The sequence below is a fragment of the Drosophila willistoni genome, assembly GCF_018902025.1.
Source record: "Drosophila willistoni isolate 14030-0811.24 chromosome XL unlocalized genomic scaffold, UCI_dwil_1.1 Seg141, whole genome shotgun sequence".
NCBI classification, from domain to species: Eukaryota; Metazoa; Arthropoda; class Insecta; order Diptera; family Drosophilidae; genus Drosophila; species Drosophila willistoni.
The window spans coordinates 12762643-12776976 of record NW_025814052.1 but is presented as its reverse complement, the minus strand read 5'-3'; the positions used below and the strand labels follow the sequence as shown (position 1 = coordinate 12776976).

Below are 14334 nucleotides of genomic sequence, written 5' to 3'. Positions count from 1 at the left end.
ATAAATTAAAGTTTTGTTTTCATAATTTTCATATATATTTTTTGGTAATGATTTTTCTTATGTTGCTACGTTTAGTTTTCTTTTGCTTTAATCGTCTAAGGTTTTAATATATAAACCTATTTAAAGTACGTCCACAATTGTTAAAACTTAAAATATATAATATTAATGTCTGCAACTTAAAACACACTATACAAAAAAAAAAAAATAGAGAGAGAAAATGAAGAGAAAACAATTTAAACAAACAAAAGGCAAACGTGGACAAGTAAATAGAATGAACGGAACAACAAAGTGACTTAAAAACTAAACTAAGCACAGTTTTCTTTTATAGATACAGTTTATATATATATATATACATATACGTATATATATATTTTAAAATTACACAAATACAGTTTATAGAGGAGCCAAAATCGTCGCTTCGAAACTACGTGTTGGTATGCGGGGCTATAAAGACCCAACCATCATTCTCCACAGAGTCCACAGCACCACCACCACTTGGTGGTGCTGCTGCTGCTCCTCCTCCCACTCCACCAACTCCGTCTACTGAGGGACGCATGGACGGCGGTTGATTTAATAGCTGACGTGAGGCTGGTGGCAGCTTTTCCCATTGCTGCTGAAGATTATTGTACAAACTTTGCAGGCCCTCCTATGGGATGATGGAAAGTATTGTGGATTAATATTAAGTTGTAATAACAATTCATAATGTTAAAAAGGCTTAAAATTGCATTTGAAACTTTATGTGTTTGAGTTTAAATCTTTAAATTTGAGTCAATGTGAAAATAAGCTATAATTTCTAATATAAAATAATTCTCTGAAATGGCAAAACAATCAAAATAAACCAACTACAACGATTTGCCCTTAATATAGAGACTTGTGTATAGGACAAGCTATAATCATAGCTAAAGACTTGGATTTCGACTAAAGTTAAATTTATACTAAAGTTAAACCAAATCACAAATTAATTAATTTATATATTATTTAATTCATTTACCTTATCTTTAATTTTACGTAAGAGATCCTGTTTCTGTTCCCTTTCCGTACGATCCATTTGCAAGATAAGTTTCTCTTTGAAGTCCTGAGCATAATACAGATTCGTATCGACACTTAAATACTCTTTGGCCATATGCCGATGCGCTCTATAGATGGCTTGTGATTCTGGATTATTTGGTATGGGCGGTTCGGGCTGCAATTCGGGATCTAAGATCTCGGCCAATGATTGCTCAGTGCCATCGTTCTCATCTGTATCGACGTCGGCACAGTCCATGTCAGCAGATCGACGACCGTTGCCGTCGTTATCATCCACCACATTGTTGCTGGTAACAGGCAACTGACTAATTAGCAATCCGTTCGTATGTTGCTGCTGGTGATGATGATGGGAAGGAGGATGATGATGATGTTGCTGGTTAGAGGTAGATGATCCATTATTACTATTATTATTATTGGCCAAATCGGTGGCCGTCATTATCACGGGTTTCGCATCCGTCACAGTGAGTTGTTCGCGGCCATCGCTTTTAGCTAGAAGAGAGAACGAAAAAGGATATGAAGCGATATGCAAACAATAAGCAAAAGGATACGGTTGAAGAAGGAAGGATCGTTGCAAGGAATAACCTACTATATATTATCCAGCAACTTTGAATATCGCTTGTTTGATTGGTCGTGGTAATCATGGTCCGAGTGTCGCACATTTTTTTTTTTGGTTCTTATTTTTTATTGATCGTTAATATTCATTTAAAATATATATTTTGGATTACTATCTCTCTCTCTGTCTCTCTCTCTCTGTGAGTTTTTCCCTAAGGCAATGACGTGTTTCGCTTGTTGATTTTCCACGAAAATCCAAACATGCGTTGGGTGGTGGGTGGTGGGCGGTGGGAGGTGTGTGTGTGTTAGGAATGAAGGAAAAATGAAAACAAAATACAAACAAAACGCGTTTTTTCCCAGTTCTTTTCCTATTTCTCTTTCTTTTCTTGGTTTTTTACAGCATCAGGATATACATATGCATATATGTAGATTTCTTTGTTGATTTCTCATAGTTGTTTATTATAAAGTCATATCCAAAGATTGATTAATAACGCTTTGGACAGGATGACTTGACGAACTTTGGCACGGTGCGTGGTTTTTGGCTTTGATTTTGGTGGTGACTCGGCGTTTCAATAACAACATATCGAGAAACGAGGCAAGGCAGAGCACGGCACGGCACTCTCTACGTACGTACGTACAATGGCCAACAGAAAACAACAAAATGTATTAAACGAAAACACACAAAATACGGCGGAGGCACCACAACGACGGCACTCGAAGGCAGACTGAGCGAATTTCAATGATGATGATGTTGAGATGATGCGAAGATCGCTCCTCAGTGTGTTTGTATGTGTGTGTGTGTTTGTGTTCCTCGGTGCCGCGAGGAAGAAGAAGAAGCAAGTTAGATCGCCTCAGCCGATGGTAAAAGTAATTACTTTTGAATATATGTATTTACTCATATTCAGTCATAAAAGTAATTGATTCATCAATTATTATGCCACACACACACACACACACCTACACACATACATATGTATATGGAATGCATCATTTTTCAGTTTTTCTATTCGCTTTTTCATTTCACATTACACAAAATGAAAAATCGGCATGATTAATACAATCGGAACGTTTTGTGATTGGGAAATCTCGATGCTTGGCGGCTTCTTCTTTTTGGTTCTTTAAGTCAACACGGGGCACGAGGCAGGAGGCACGGGGCACGGGGCACGGCCACGGAACATGGGCCGCAAAGTGCTCCCTATAATCGTTCTCTCTCTCCCTCTCTCTCTTTTTACGCTCTCTCTGATTTTCGTAATTACTCGAGGGTCTTTACATGAGTTTTGGAGATTATTTTAATAGATTTAAATGCGCCTTTTTGTTTAATAATTTATCATTCTTAAGTTGTTGGTTCTTCTTCTATCAATATTTCACTGGATCTACTCTCGGAACTCATTCCATGAATGCAAATCGGACCAGAATTAGGTGACAATACCTTTAATTGCTTCTTCTATTAATACTTCCCAGTATCTCCTCTCTGACGTAGATCAACATCCATTCACGAATCCAAATTAAGTGAATGATTGAAGTTGATTCCTAATCTTGTTAAGATCGAAGTTAATTACTTAACTTGATTCTTTTTTTACTTCATCTATATCTATTTAAATTGGCCTAAAATTCAGTAATTAGATTGAAGTTGATTCTCGATTTCTGACCTAGATCCACATCCATTCATGAATCCAAATTGGCGCAGAAATAAGTATTGTGATCATTGATTTAAGAGCTATAATTCTAAGTCTATATACTATCTAAGACATAGATTTAGTAATTATTTATCATATATTAGAAAAGTCATTCAAGTCGCCTCGTTTAGAAAGATTCACGTACATACATATGTATAGTCTTTAGAAAAGGAAGAAAACTTTCATACACTTATTCACGATTTCTCTCGTTCTCTCTCTTACTCTCTCTCTGTTTCTCTATATATTTTTTTAATGATCTATATATAAGTTGATGCATATAGACGAAATCAAAATAAAAGTGAGATTATTGCCGAATGAGTCACATTTCGCGGGCAGTTGATGTTGTTGTTGATGATGATGGTGGGGGATAGGGGAATGAGTAGAGTATGGTATTGAATCGGATCGGATCGGATCGGTCATCGTCGTCATGTGTGCGTTTGTTGTTTATGCTGTAAGGCGGCAGGCGGCAAGCAGCGTCAGCGTCGGAGCATGCCTTGCGGCCATAAATCTGAACCGAAATTGCCAAGAGGCGAGGATGGCTAGCTGGCTAACTATAGCCAACAAACAAGAAACAACACAAAAATGCGAAATTTACAAATTATTTAATTGTGCAGCAAAATGTGCAACTATTTGAACATCATTGCATTGCTCTATATATACCTATATATATATATATACATCTATATATACGAGACACTAAAATGTTTTGCATTTAGCAAACTAAGCTGAGGCCAAAGAATGATTAATTCAAACTATAATCATATAATTGCTAAGGTGAGTAAAATTCCATTTAAATTTCACATTGAAAGATAAAATAAACACAAGGATAGAAAAAGGATCATAACAATTTGAAGATAGAGAAAGGGAGAGAGAGCATTAACATTTCGACTATTTTCACTAGGAATAATAATTGTATACACAATTTGCATTCTACACTTAACTAAAGAGAGAGAGACAGAGAGAGAGGGAGAGAAGAAGAGAGCCGTAAACGAAAGCAAAAGATAATAATGCAAAATTGCTGATTCTCTTTGCGAAAAATGGAAAATATTTCCTAAATCCAATGCTATACATCTCTATTAAAGATAATTCAGACATTAACAAGTTAATACACCAACTAAATGATGCGCTTGGTCCAACTGAAGAACCTTCTCTTGATTTCTCTTACCATGAGCGCTGCTGCTGCTTTCACTGCGACTCAAATCGAAGCCATTCTATATAGAGAGAAAGAAAAGAGTAAATACATTTTCTCGAAATTTTGTGATTTAGACCTACCGCTGTCACATCCAATGTTAGTTGCTCCATGGGTATGGAGGCCATTTGTATCATGCCATTTCGTATTGTTTCTAAACGTTGTGTGGCTTCTACAGATGCGGTTAGATTGAAACTGTCATTGGGGCTTCGTTCAGATTGGCTATCCTCCTCGGGTATGGCATCCCAGCGATTGCTACTCATATGGAAGAGTGCTCCACCATTAGCAGCGGCAGCATCAAATTGTCCTGAATTGGTTGGTGTACGATCTGTTATGGATGTTGAGGTATTTGTGGTTGTTGAGCTAGTTGTTGTCGTTGTTGTTGTTGCTGTTAAATTTGCATTTATATGGGATAGATTTGTTGGAGTTAACTGAGTGGCTGAGGCCACCAAACTCAGATCACTAGAACTCAAACTATCATTCTGAGCACCGACAGTGCCATCGCTCTCTTTGGTTACAATCTGGAAAAAAAAACCATTTATATGAGGATTAGCCTGATCAATCAACAATAGATTTATCTCTGGTCAAACCTGTTGATTCACAAATGTATATTCTAATGCCTTATCGGCACCTTGATAGTCTTTGACAATCTCATTCATAACGCCCACAATATATTTCATGGATGGACGCTCTTCTGGAGCTGTTTTCCAGCCATCGATCATCAGGTCTTCAATGTGTTTGGGGCATGTGGTTAATAAGGGTGGTCGTTCGCCTATAAAAGTAACAAAAACCGAAATGAAATGAATCAAATAATGCAATTAAGAAGTAAACTATACTTAAAACTAAATTAACTAGTCTACATTTCACAGAATAATTTCTGTAGTCACTTACTAATAGACAATGGAGTTTGTTAGGATAGTTGGTTAAGGGAATTAGAATTTATAATATTGTAGATAAGAAACTTGATATGCAATGTCGTCAACTTTTTTCTATTTATTTTCTTTTCTATTAATGCCAAAAAGCCGTTAATTCTTTACGGTAAAAGATAATGTATCAATTTCTAGACCTAAACAAAATAATAAGAGTTAGGACAAGCTTCTAATAACCTATGAACAGAAAAACTATTCAATTTGCAGTTTTGTTTATGCATTTTTCTTTGTTTGATTACAAATACTTTATTTATATAGAGAAGAAAGTGTTGAATTGATTTATGCTTGAGAATCGGAGATATAGTGCAGTTAAATATCGGGCCTAATTTGTTTGCTTGTTCAAGTAAAACGAACCTAAACAAAGCGAAAACTATTGGTTTTGCTTACATTTTCGTTTGATTTTTGTAAAAAAATAAACAAGGTAATTTTGTAAATGTGGAAATTCCTCTCTGAAGACAATTTGATATAAACTGATTCTCTTAAAAATATCTAGGCATAATACTTTCTTTGAGGCTTCTTTGGGCGAGTTATAGCTTTTACCTTCCACACAAGCTTTATTCCTTAATACTTCATTAAGTATAGTTTAACTCAAGACTTGGATTGCAGGTAGTAGAATTTGTATTAACTTTGACTTTAAACCTGCTTCTGTCTAAGTCAAAATCAAGAGAGTTTCAGTAAACTAGTAACAAAAGAGATTCCACTCAATTTCAGTAAACAATTTAAAATTTGTCTATGGAAATGTCAATGTAAATTCCTGTTTCCTGTTCTCATACAATTATAATTTCTCTGGCAGTCATTTCCTTTCATAGAGGAAAATCTAAATTAAACTTAATCCAGAGATTTCTGTGTTTACCTTTATAGATTTTCCATTGTATGGTGTAAGCATTGTCAATGTCCTTGAATGGCTGCTTACGCGACAAGACTTCCCAGAGGACAATGGCCCAACTGAATATATCGCACTTTTCTGTATATTTGGAGCCAGCGAAGACCTTTTGAGGATGACAAAATGGAAAGATATAGAGCGAGAGAGCGACAGAGAGGATGAGGAGGAGAGTTACCTCGGGTGCCATCCAGGCGGCGCTGCCACGATTGTTGGTCATCATGGTGTTCTTATCGGCCACAGTGCCAAAATCACAAATTTTCAGATTGCGTCCCTTGTTGGTGAGTAGCAGATTTAAGGGTTTGACATCACGATGAATCAATGGTTTGGGCGTCATGGCATGCAAATAGTCTAGGCCCTGTAATAAAACCGTGCACGTGAATGCGATGGAATTTTATGGCAAGAGAGACGACATTACCAAAGCGCACTGACGGGCCCAGCTCATGGCGTGGGCCAAGGAGTAGGCCGGCTGGACCTTGCCATGCAGAAAATTGTGTAGAGATCCACCCTCGGCGTATTCCATAATAAGATAGGTGGATTGGTGCCACGATGAGATGCCGTGCAGAGCAATAATATTCGGATGTTTGACGCGCGACAGCTGTTTGACCTCCTTTTCGATATCCTTCTGCTCGGCGCTGGCAAAGAATTCCTTGACGGCAACAAGCTGATTTCGCCAAACGGCCTTGCAGACAACACCATAGGATCCATGGCCGACTTTCTGGAAAAACCCCAAGGGAATTGGTTAGAGTATTTGCAAGGGGATTGCTAATTCAATGGGATATCACCTCGGCCAGTGTTATCTCTTCAAAATCCACATATGTAGCCTGGTGCAAGGCATCCAAGGAGGACGTGGAGGATGATGATAAGGCGGCGGAGGAGGAGGAGGAGGAGGCGGCGGCCATGTTAAAGTGCTGAGTGTGCCCACTCCTCGATTGCGTTTCTGTCTAATATCAGATTGAGGGCAATCGATCGGGAGGATGACAGGTGACCGCAGCTGGAGACGCAGACACTGGCGTTTGGTTCAATTTTGATTATTATTCCCCTTCTCGGTACGACGCCAGTACGCACATCCTCAATTTCAGTATCAATTTCAGTGTTGCCACACAACAGAATTGTCTCTTTTATCTATAAGTGTGGCAGCACTGACACTACCGATAATCGATTATTTTTGCGAAAAATCGATATGGGAATTGTTATGCATTAATTAATAGACGAAGCAGATATTAGTTTGATTTGATTTATATTAGTTATTCTTATTAAAACTGAGCAGACAGCTAAGCTAGTAAATCCAAATGGTTAGAGAAATTGATTTCCGAAAGTCTTATGCCCGTTTGACACTGCACTTGAAGAAGGCGCCAGAATTGAAACAATTGCAAAACTATCTGCAGGTCTTTAGAAGGCTGGCATTTTGTATATCTTTTTGGCCTTCTTTGTTGCATGCGATTATAATTTTGGTTTGTTTATATATATACGTTAGTTTTTAAGTGTTGTGTCACATGGTCGCAGCGTATTATTCATGCCAATGGCGTCTCTGGCGGTGGCTAATGGAAACTGCATGGGCGCCACCGGCATGCGCGGTCGATAAGCGCTATTTGAATTGCCTAGCGCCGTAACTGCTGAATTGGGGCGATTTCGACTTTTCGCTAAGTCTCTGTCGGTCAAGGGCAATTGTGTTCTCCAACGTTGTCTTGCCAAGCTGGTAATGCTGGCACCATTGAATTGGTGCTGTAGTCCTCTGGCTTGTTCCAATTGGAATGGATTTGCTTGTGCATTGGCCCGCTGCTCCATGGACCTTCGGGCCGTATTTAAATTGCCCTGCAGCATGCGCTGCTCGGCGGTCGCTATGGCCGCATCAAAGACATTGGCAAAGCCGAGGCAAGAACAGGCAAGAGATCTGTACCTTGGCGTCGGTGGTGGAGCCCGCACTTCGGGTGCCTCGATGAACACGGGCGTGCATATGGATTTAGCCGGCGGAGATGCTAATAGTGGCGGTAGTCCGTGCGTTGGTGGTGCCGCTGGCGGTTGACTTCCTCCTCCCAACCATGCATCCCTATGGAAGGGCGGTAATGCTAATGCCTCCAGTTCAGCTGGCAGTGCTTCTCCTCCAACGTTATCTCTGCCCATAAATTCAACAATTTTTAATGATTTTGATCCATAACTCAACTCGACGGTGGCTCCCGACTGCTTGGGCCTCCTCATCTCATACGGCCTATGTCTGACGGCTACGCTTGAATATTGGCTCGCACTTGGAGCTTTGGCTCGCCAATTGCCGTTTGGAAATTGATACATTATTTAAATAAATTGGAATATTAGAGTACGCGAAAAAATGTATGTATGTGTCCAACAAAAACGGAAAAACAATAAGGAAACAGTGACATTAAATGCTTTAGGTGTTCCATTCGAAAGCATCTATATGGCAAATGCAGGGCCGACTTTGTCATAAGAGGGGCCCAACGAAAAAGAAAAAATAAATAAATTTAAGAACACATTTGCATTATCTCTTCAGAATTTTTCGAAAATATTCTTAAAAGTATTCACGGTTCCTCCGAGCTGATCTCGGTCAGCTGTTTTTCTAGATCTGGACCTGGATATAGATATAACATATACCTATATGGTATTATGTATATTCCAATATCGTCTTCAACTATCTCAAATACCGGACTAGATATACATTTTTAAAAGGATTTCCTCCTCGTCTTGGTCCTGGTTCTTTCGTATTTGGTCAGGACACCCAAGTTTTCCGATTTTCGTGACCCATCCGATTTGTTTTCTCTCTGATACTTCCATCACTTGAAATCGAATTCAATAACCACAAAAACTTGGATCAATGTTGGCCATGTTTCTATTAAATAAATTTTCATATTGACCTACCAGTTTAGTTGACTCCGAAACGTCTGTCTGGAAATATTTCGTAACAGATTTTAATTCACTGCTAGCTTCAAAAAGTGTGAAAAACATTTTATTATTTTTTGGATTGAATTCGAGGTAAGGCCTTGGCCTGGTAGTTCAGTATAAGAAAGACATACAGAGATCTTAAAAGAGGGATTAATCACCTTGGGTTACTGGTAAGTGGTCAAAAGTGCACATCAACACAACACGCCCATTTACGCCCATTAAACGCCCCCGATTTGGTATTTAGATGCAGTAATCTTTGAGATTGATCCAATTATCGAGCCAAAAATAACTTTAACCTATAGGGAATTAAATTTTGAGTATCATTTATCATGCAATCACCGCCGTCATGGGCTTCCGTAGTGGCCCATGGTATAATTGGAAAGACCAATGATGGTGGATCACCAGAAGTTGTTCCACCAAACACTCATGTTACCAATGGCAATGGCAGCACCAAAAATCACAGCGCCAGGAAGAATAACAAAAAACTCAGCTCACCCAATAACAATCGTGGCAACAATCGTGGCAACAATCGTGGGAACAATCGTACCAACAGCAACACCAAGAATAATAATCACAACAACAACAACAATAACCACAACCACAACAATTTGGTAGTTGCCAATCAACAATTTATTGAAGAGCCTATGAAAAAGTCAACTGAGCAGCCAAAAATGTTGCCAACTTCTCCATCAATTCCTATTCAAATTCCAACTGCTAATGATGGGGTATGTAGACTTCCAGAGAAGATAAGTTCGTTTTTCTCATTCTTCTATTGAATAGATCTTACAGAATTATCAGACCATTGAGGGACCCACTCATCTCAATAGACCAGTTCGCATTTATCAGCCGAAACAACAGAAACCATTGATCCCCAAACGCAGTCGTAGGGTGCGAGCAAAGGCCCAGGCAGTCAATTTAGATGGAGATCCCGAAGAGATATTAAAATTGGGCAACAGTGAATTGCCCGAATCGGTAAGACAATTACAGTTTCTTGGACCGCCCACGGAGTTTGGAATGGAGTTGGAGTTGGAGCAGGCGAAGAAGAAGAAGGTGGTGGTGGTGGAGACCGAGCAATTGTCCCCACAAACCGATTATATACAGCCAGATGGTCATGTAAATTCCACCATTTACAACAATTCGAATCTCTTTCAATCGAATTTGAGTCCTATAACCAATTCGAATACCACCGACAATCCTGGCAATCCGAATCTTGATGCTAAGCCACAAATGGGCAATTTGATGCCAATTTATTATCCCAAAAACCACAAACCATATGTGCCGATGCAGATGCCCATGGCAATGCCGGTGCCCTTGCAGCACTCATCTCCAAAGCCTCAGGCAACTCAACCAATTTTGGGAATGAATGATCATTCATTCGGCTCAACTACTTACTCATCGAACGGCACTATTAGTTCCTCGGCTGAGACTAGTGGCATAGGGAATCAAACGGATAATGAGTTCTATGAACTATTCCAATCTCCCGATGTAACTGACGAACTAAACTTGGACTCCCTGAACCAAGAATTCGATGAACTGGAACTGGAGATAAGAGCTGCCATAGAAAAAGGGGTTCCAATCAAGTGTGGAACCGAAGATGATGATGCCAGTGAGGGATGTGAACGCTTTTGTCGCTTCTCGCCACGTTTACTTGATGATGATTATTCCACTTATAGCAATAATAACAAGACCTTTTGGTCAGACTATGAGCAACCCATACCATATCCACCATTGGCTATATCCCGTCAAGTGTGGGATCCCTTGGGTCCAAATCGACGTGTCTCGGATCCAAGCAATTCGATTCGTAAGTGTGCAGTTTCTCTTTCTCCTTCACTAGTCACTTCATATAAATGTTCTTGTTCCCATCATAAAAGCTCCCCCACCGCCGGGTTTTGAGCACTGTGAGCCATCATATAATTGCCGTAGTCTAACGCCTCATACCTCCTTTTTTGGCGGTAAACGTTCATTGTCCACGCGATCTCGCCAATTGATGGGTGAACAGGTGGCAGTTGTGCCCCATAGTGATTATCCGACTCCGGTGCCGATGAATCCACCAGAACGCGATCTACGAGAGCAGCAGCATTTTATAGGTGAGTCAATACGACCTGTGGTAATATCCTTACCATTTATTTCAGAGGCAAAGAGAGAGAGAGAGTCTCTTAAAGGCTCGCCTTTTTATTATTTATTGCTTGTAGATCTAAAAGAAAAGTCCTTTAGGACCTGGTAAATTTTATATCATAAACATAACTTCAAATCTAGATCAGATTTTACCATATTCAATAGAACAAGAGATCAATTGGTCTAATCCCTTCTCGTTTTATAGCCGCATATGACACACATTTGACCTGCCAATTGGCTGAATTGACTGTGACCAATGGATCAACTGGAGATGGCTATTATGTTTGCCCCGTTGGTATGGCTTTGTTGCCCAAATTGATGGATTCGATGGATGAACCTGAAGTGAAGCCGCCAACTTGCAATTATTCATATGATGAACTTTTGCAACGCAGCAAGAAGCCGAAGCATCATAGTAACGGATCCAATAAATATATACCATTTCATTTGGAATGTAATGAAAAGAAGGAAGAACAAAACGGAGGAGGTATAGCAGCAGCAGCAGGAGGAAAGGGGGTGGCACCCCCGAATCCAATTAAAATGCCATTATTATCTATCCAGCCGGAAGGGCAGGCCCAAGAGGTGCCAAAAGTGGATACCATATCGGATGAGAATATTGCCTACTGGAATCTATTGGACACAATTAAAAAACAAAATGTGCAGATGCAACTTCAGGAATTGCAGAAATCGATGGAGGCTCCTCAGCCTCCCCCAATTATCCATACGGAAAACGAATTTGATGGACACAATGCAATGGTATCCCAAACAAATCGTACCTATTGGCAACTCTTGGAGCGCATCAATTATCTTAGACAACAGAATCAGCAGACAGAAGCCATGTTGAAGGCCCAACAGGAAGAGATGAAGAAAAATCAAAGCTTCCTTTTGAACAATGGATCGGCTCAGATGCAGCAGAGTTTCACTGGGAAACCCATTGGCTTGATGGCCGGACTATTGCAACTAACTGGACACCACGATATGATGATGGTTAATGGCGGTGGTTCAGTTGGTGGTGGTCATGGTGGTGGTCATGGTGTTGGTGTTGGTGTTGGTGGTGGCTATCCGATACCAAATCCTAGCGATATTGGTCGACACTCCCAGATCACTCTCGATGACAAGCGTGTCTATAATGAATCTGAGCTCTGGAATCTAATGAAATGGGGCAAGGATCAGCGCGATACTCAAGAACCAGATCAAGACCAAAATGACTTCAATAATAATCGGTGGTAATTAAGTCTACCTGTATATTGAGCATATTTTGGCCACGAATCGAAGTTCAGGAATTTTCTTTAACGTCCTTCTTTTTTTTTATTCGAGGTTTTCAATGCTTTTGTTATCTATACATATATATACACATACATATATACACACATCATGGAACCCTTATATATATGTATGAACAAAAGCATTTAGAATATATTTTTACCGTAAAACTGTAATTCAATTCAATCGTATTATTTATTACTTTTTATTGTGAAGGACCAATCGAACGAAGAGAGTTTTGCTCAAAGCAATCTAAAGACTACCCAAGAATCGATTTGATTCTAAAAGATATCTCTAAAGAAAACTGGGATTGATTTTTGCATGAAAAGCTCTTAAAAACTTTTGGGGAACTTCTCTAAAAACTGGAATTTAGATAATAATTTTCTTTAGGTTAATGTGAAATATTAAAGTTTAACTTTGTAAGCAAAGTTTGTAAAGACTTAAGCAGCATATTTCTGTGCTACATTTGTTTTTGATCTTATTGAAATTTGGGAATATGATGTCTCACAGTAAAAAATAACTCATTAGTAAATGTCATAAAGATACTTCAAATCCTTTATCGAATTTTCTTCTTGGAGAGGTGTAAAAGTTTTTCATAGATATTTGTCTAGATTTCGACCTTATTGAAGTTAATCAAAAATTTGTTTGAGCAGGCTTCAGGTCAATCTTACTGATTTATTTGTAAGACTTTAAATCATAGGCAGCACAAAAGGTGAGCAGGTTGTCTGTATAGCTATTTCAAGAACCACCAAGTTCTATCATCAGCAGACTTCGCTAAAGAATCCACAATTGTAATGGCCATACCATATCTTCAACACTAAAACTAGTTGGGAATTACATTGCCAACTAAATGAAGCGAAAAAAGAACGGCAAAGCTTGCAACTGCAGATTCCACCTTTTTTGTGTGCATACCCATGGGCGCCAGCTGAATTAGTGTAAAGGGCTTCGCCTTAACCAACTAATCGTCGCGCCCAAATATTTTGTAATAGTATATTGTACTATATGCAAAAAAGAGGGTTTTTTACAGCAAGTGTAAAACGGCGGGCCTTCCGTTTTTGGTATTTGTCTAGATTTCGACCTTATTGAAGTTAATCAAAAATTTGTTTGAGCAGGCTTCAGGTCAATCTTCTTTAGCGAAGTCTGCTGATGATAGAACTTGGTGGTTCTTGAAATAGCTATACAGACAACCTGCTCACCTTTTGTGCTGCCTATGATTTAAAGTCTTACAAATAAATCAGTAAGATTGACCTGAAGCCTGCTCAAACAAATTTTTGTTTTTCATAGATGATTTTTCGGTAGTGCAATTAAAATAAAAGCATAAATACGCAAAGAAATTGTTTCTTAAAGGTAACTTGAGTTCGTTTTTATTTAATTACACACACACAGAAACTCCTACTCCAATCTCTCACACACACTCACACACACTTAGAAAGGGCATTTGAAGCGTACATAAATGAAAATGAAATAAATTAAAATAAGTGTCGAAGCAAAGGCAAAAGCAAAAAAGGACTAAAAAGGATGCCAAATCGCAAGGTGGAGGGAGAGTGAAAGAGAAGGACAGCAGTCGAAGGAGACATATGCGACGCATAAGATTACTTCCCACACACACTCACATGTGTGTGTGTGTGTGTGTGTACGTAAATCGCTTGGGTCGACGCTCTAATGTACATGCATTTGTAAAGTTCGAGTATCCTTTGCCTTTTATTTTTTGCTTTTTGTTTTTTCTACTTCAACTCGAAGAAAAAGAGCCAAACAGCAAAACAAAATAGTTGAGAGTCAATGTGTGTGTGTGTGTGTGTGTGTGTGTGTGTG

The 14334-nt window shown here is 39.1% G+C and overlaps 2 protein-coding genes across 3 annotated transcripts; one reads left to right on the top strand and one right to left on the bottom strand.

Moving 5' to 3' along the window:
- Positions 1-35: 35 nt before the first annotated feature.
- Positions 36-7361, bottom strand: LOC6641216 (mitogen-activated protein kinase kinase kinase 7). Its single transcript, XM_023175238.2, has 9 exons — positions 7038-7361; positions 6671-6970; positions 6431-6610; positions 6226-6361; positions 5034-5215; positions 4527-4964; positions 4420-4465; positions 992-1515; positions 36-646 (listed from the first exon to the last, which is right to left on the bottom strand). Exons 1-9 carry the CDS (start codon positions 7152-7154, stop codon positions 425-427), a joined length of 2145 nt encoding a protein of 714 aa, XP_023031006.1. The 5' UTR covers positions 7155-7361; the 3' UTR covers positions 36-424.
- A 1758-nt stretch (positions 7362-9119) lies between these two features.
- LOC6641337 lies at positions 9120-12698 on the top strand. Of its 2 annotated transcripts, none has more exons than XM_023175253.2 (5): positions 9120-9317; positions 9392-9872; positions 9937-10948; positions 11019-11234; positions 11468-12698. In XM_023175253.2, the coding sequence occupies exons 2-5, from the start codon at positions 9477-9479 to the stop codon at positions 12487-12489; spliced, it is 2646 nt and encodes an 881-aa protein (XP_023031021.1). In that variant the 5' UTR covers positions 9120-9317; positions 9392-9476; the 3' UTR covers positions 12490-12698. The 2 variants fall into 2 exon arrangements, with proteins under 2 accessions (XP_023031021.1, XP_023031020.1); XM_023175252.2 differs by having other exon boundaries at positions 9121-9317; positions 9928-10948.
- The last annotated feature ends 1636 nt before the right edge of the window (positions 12699-14334 follow it).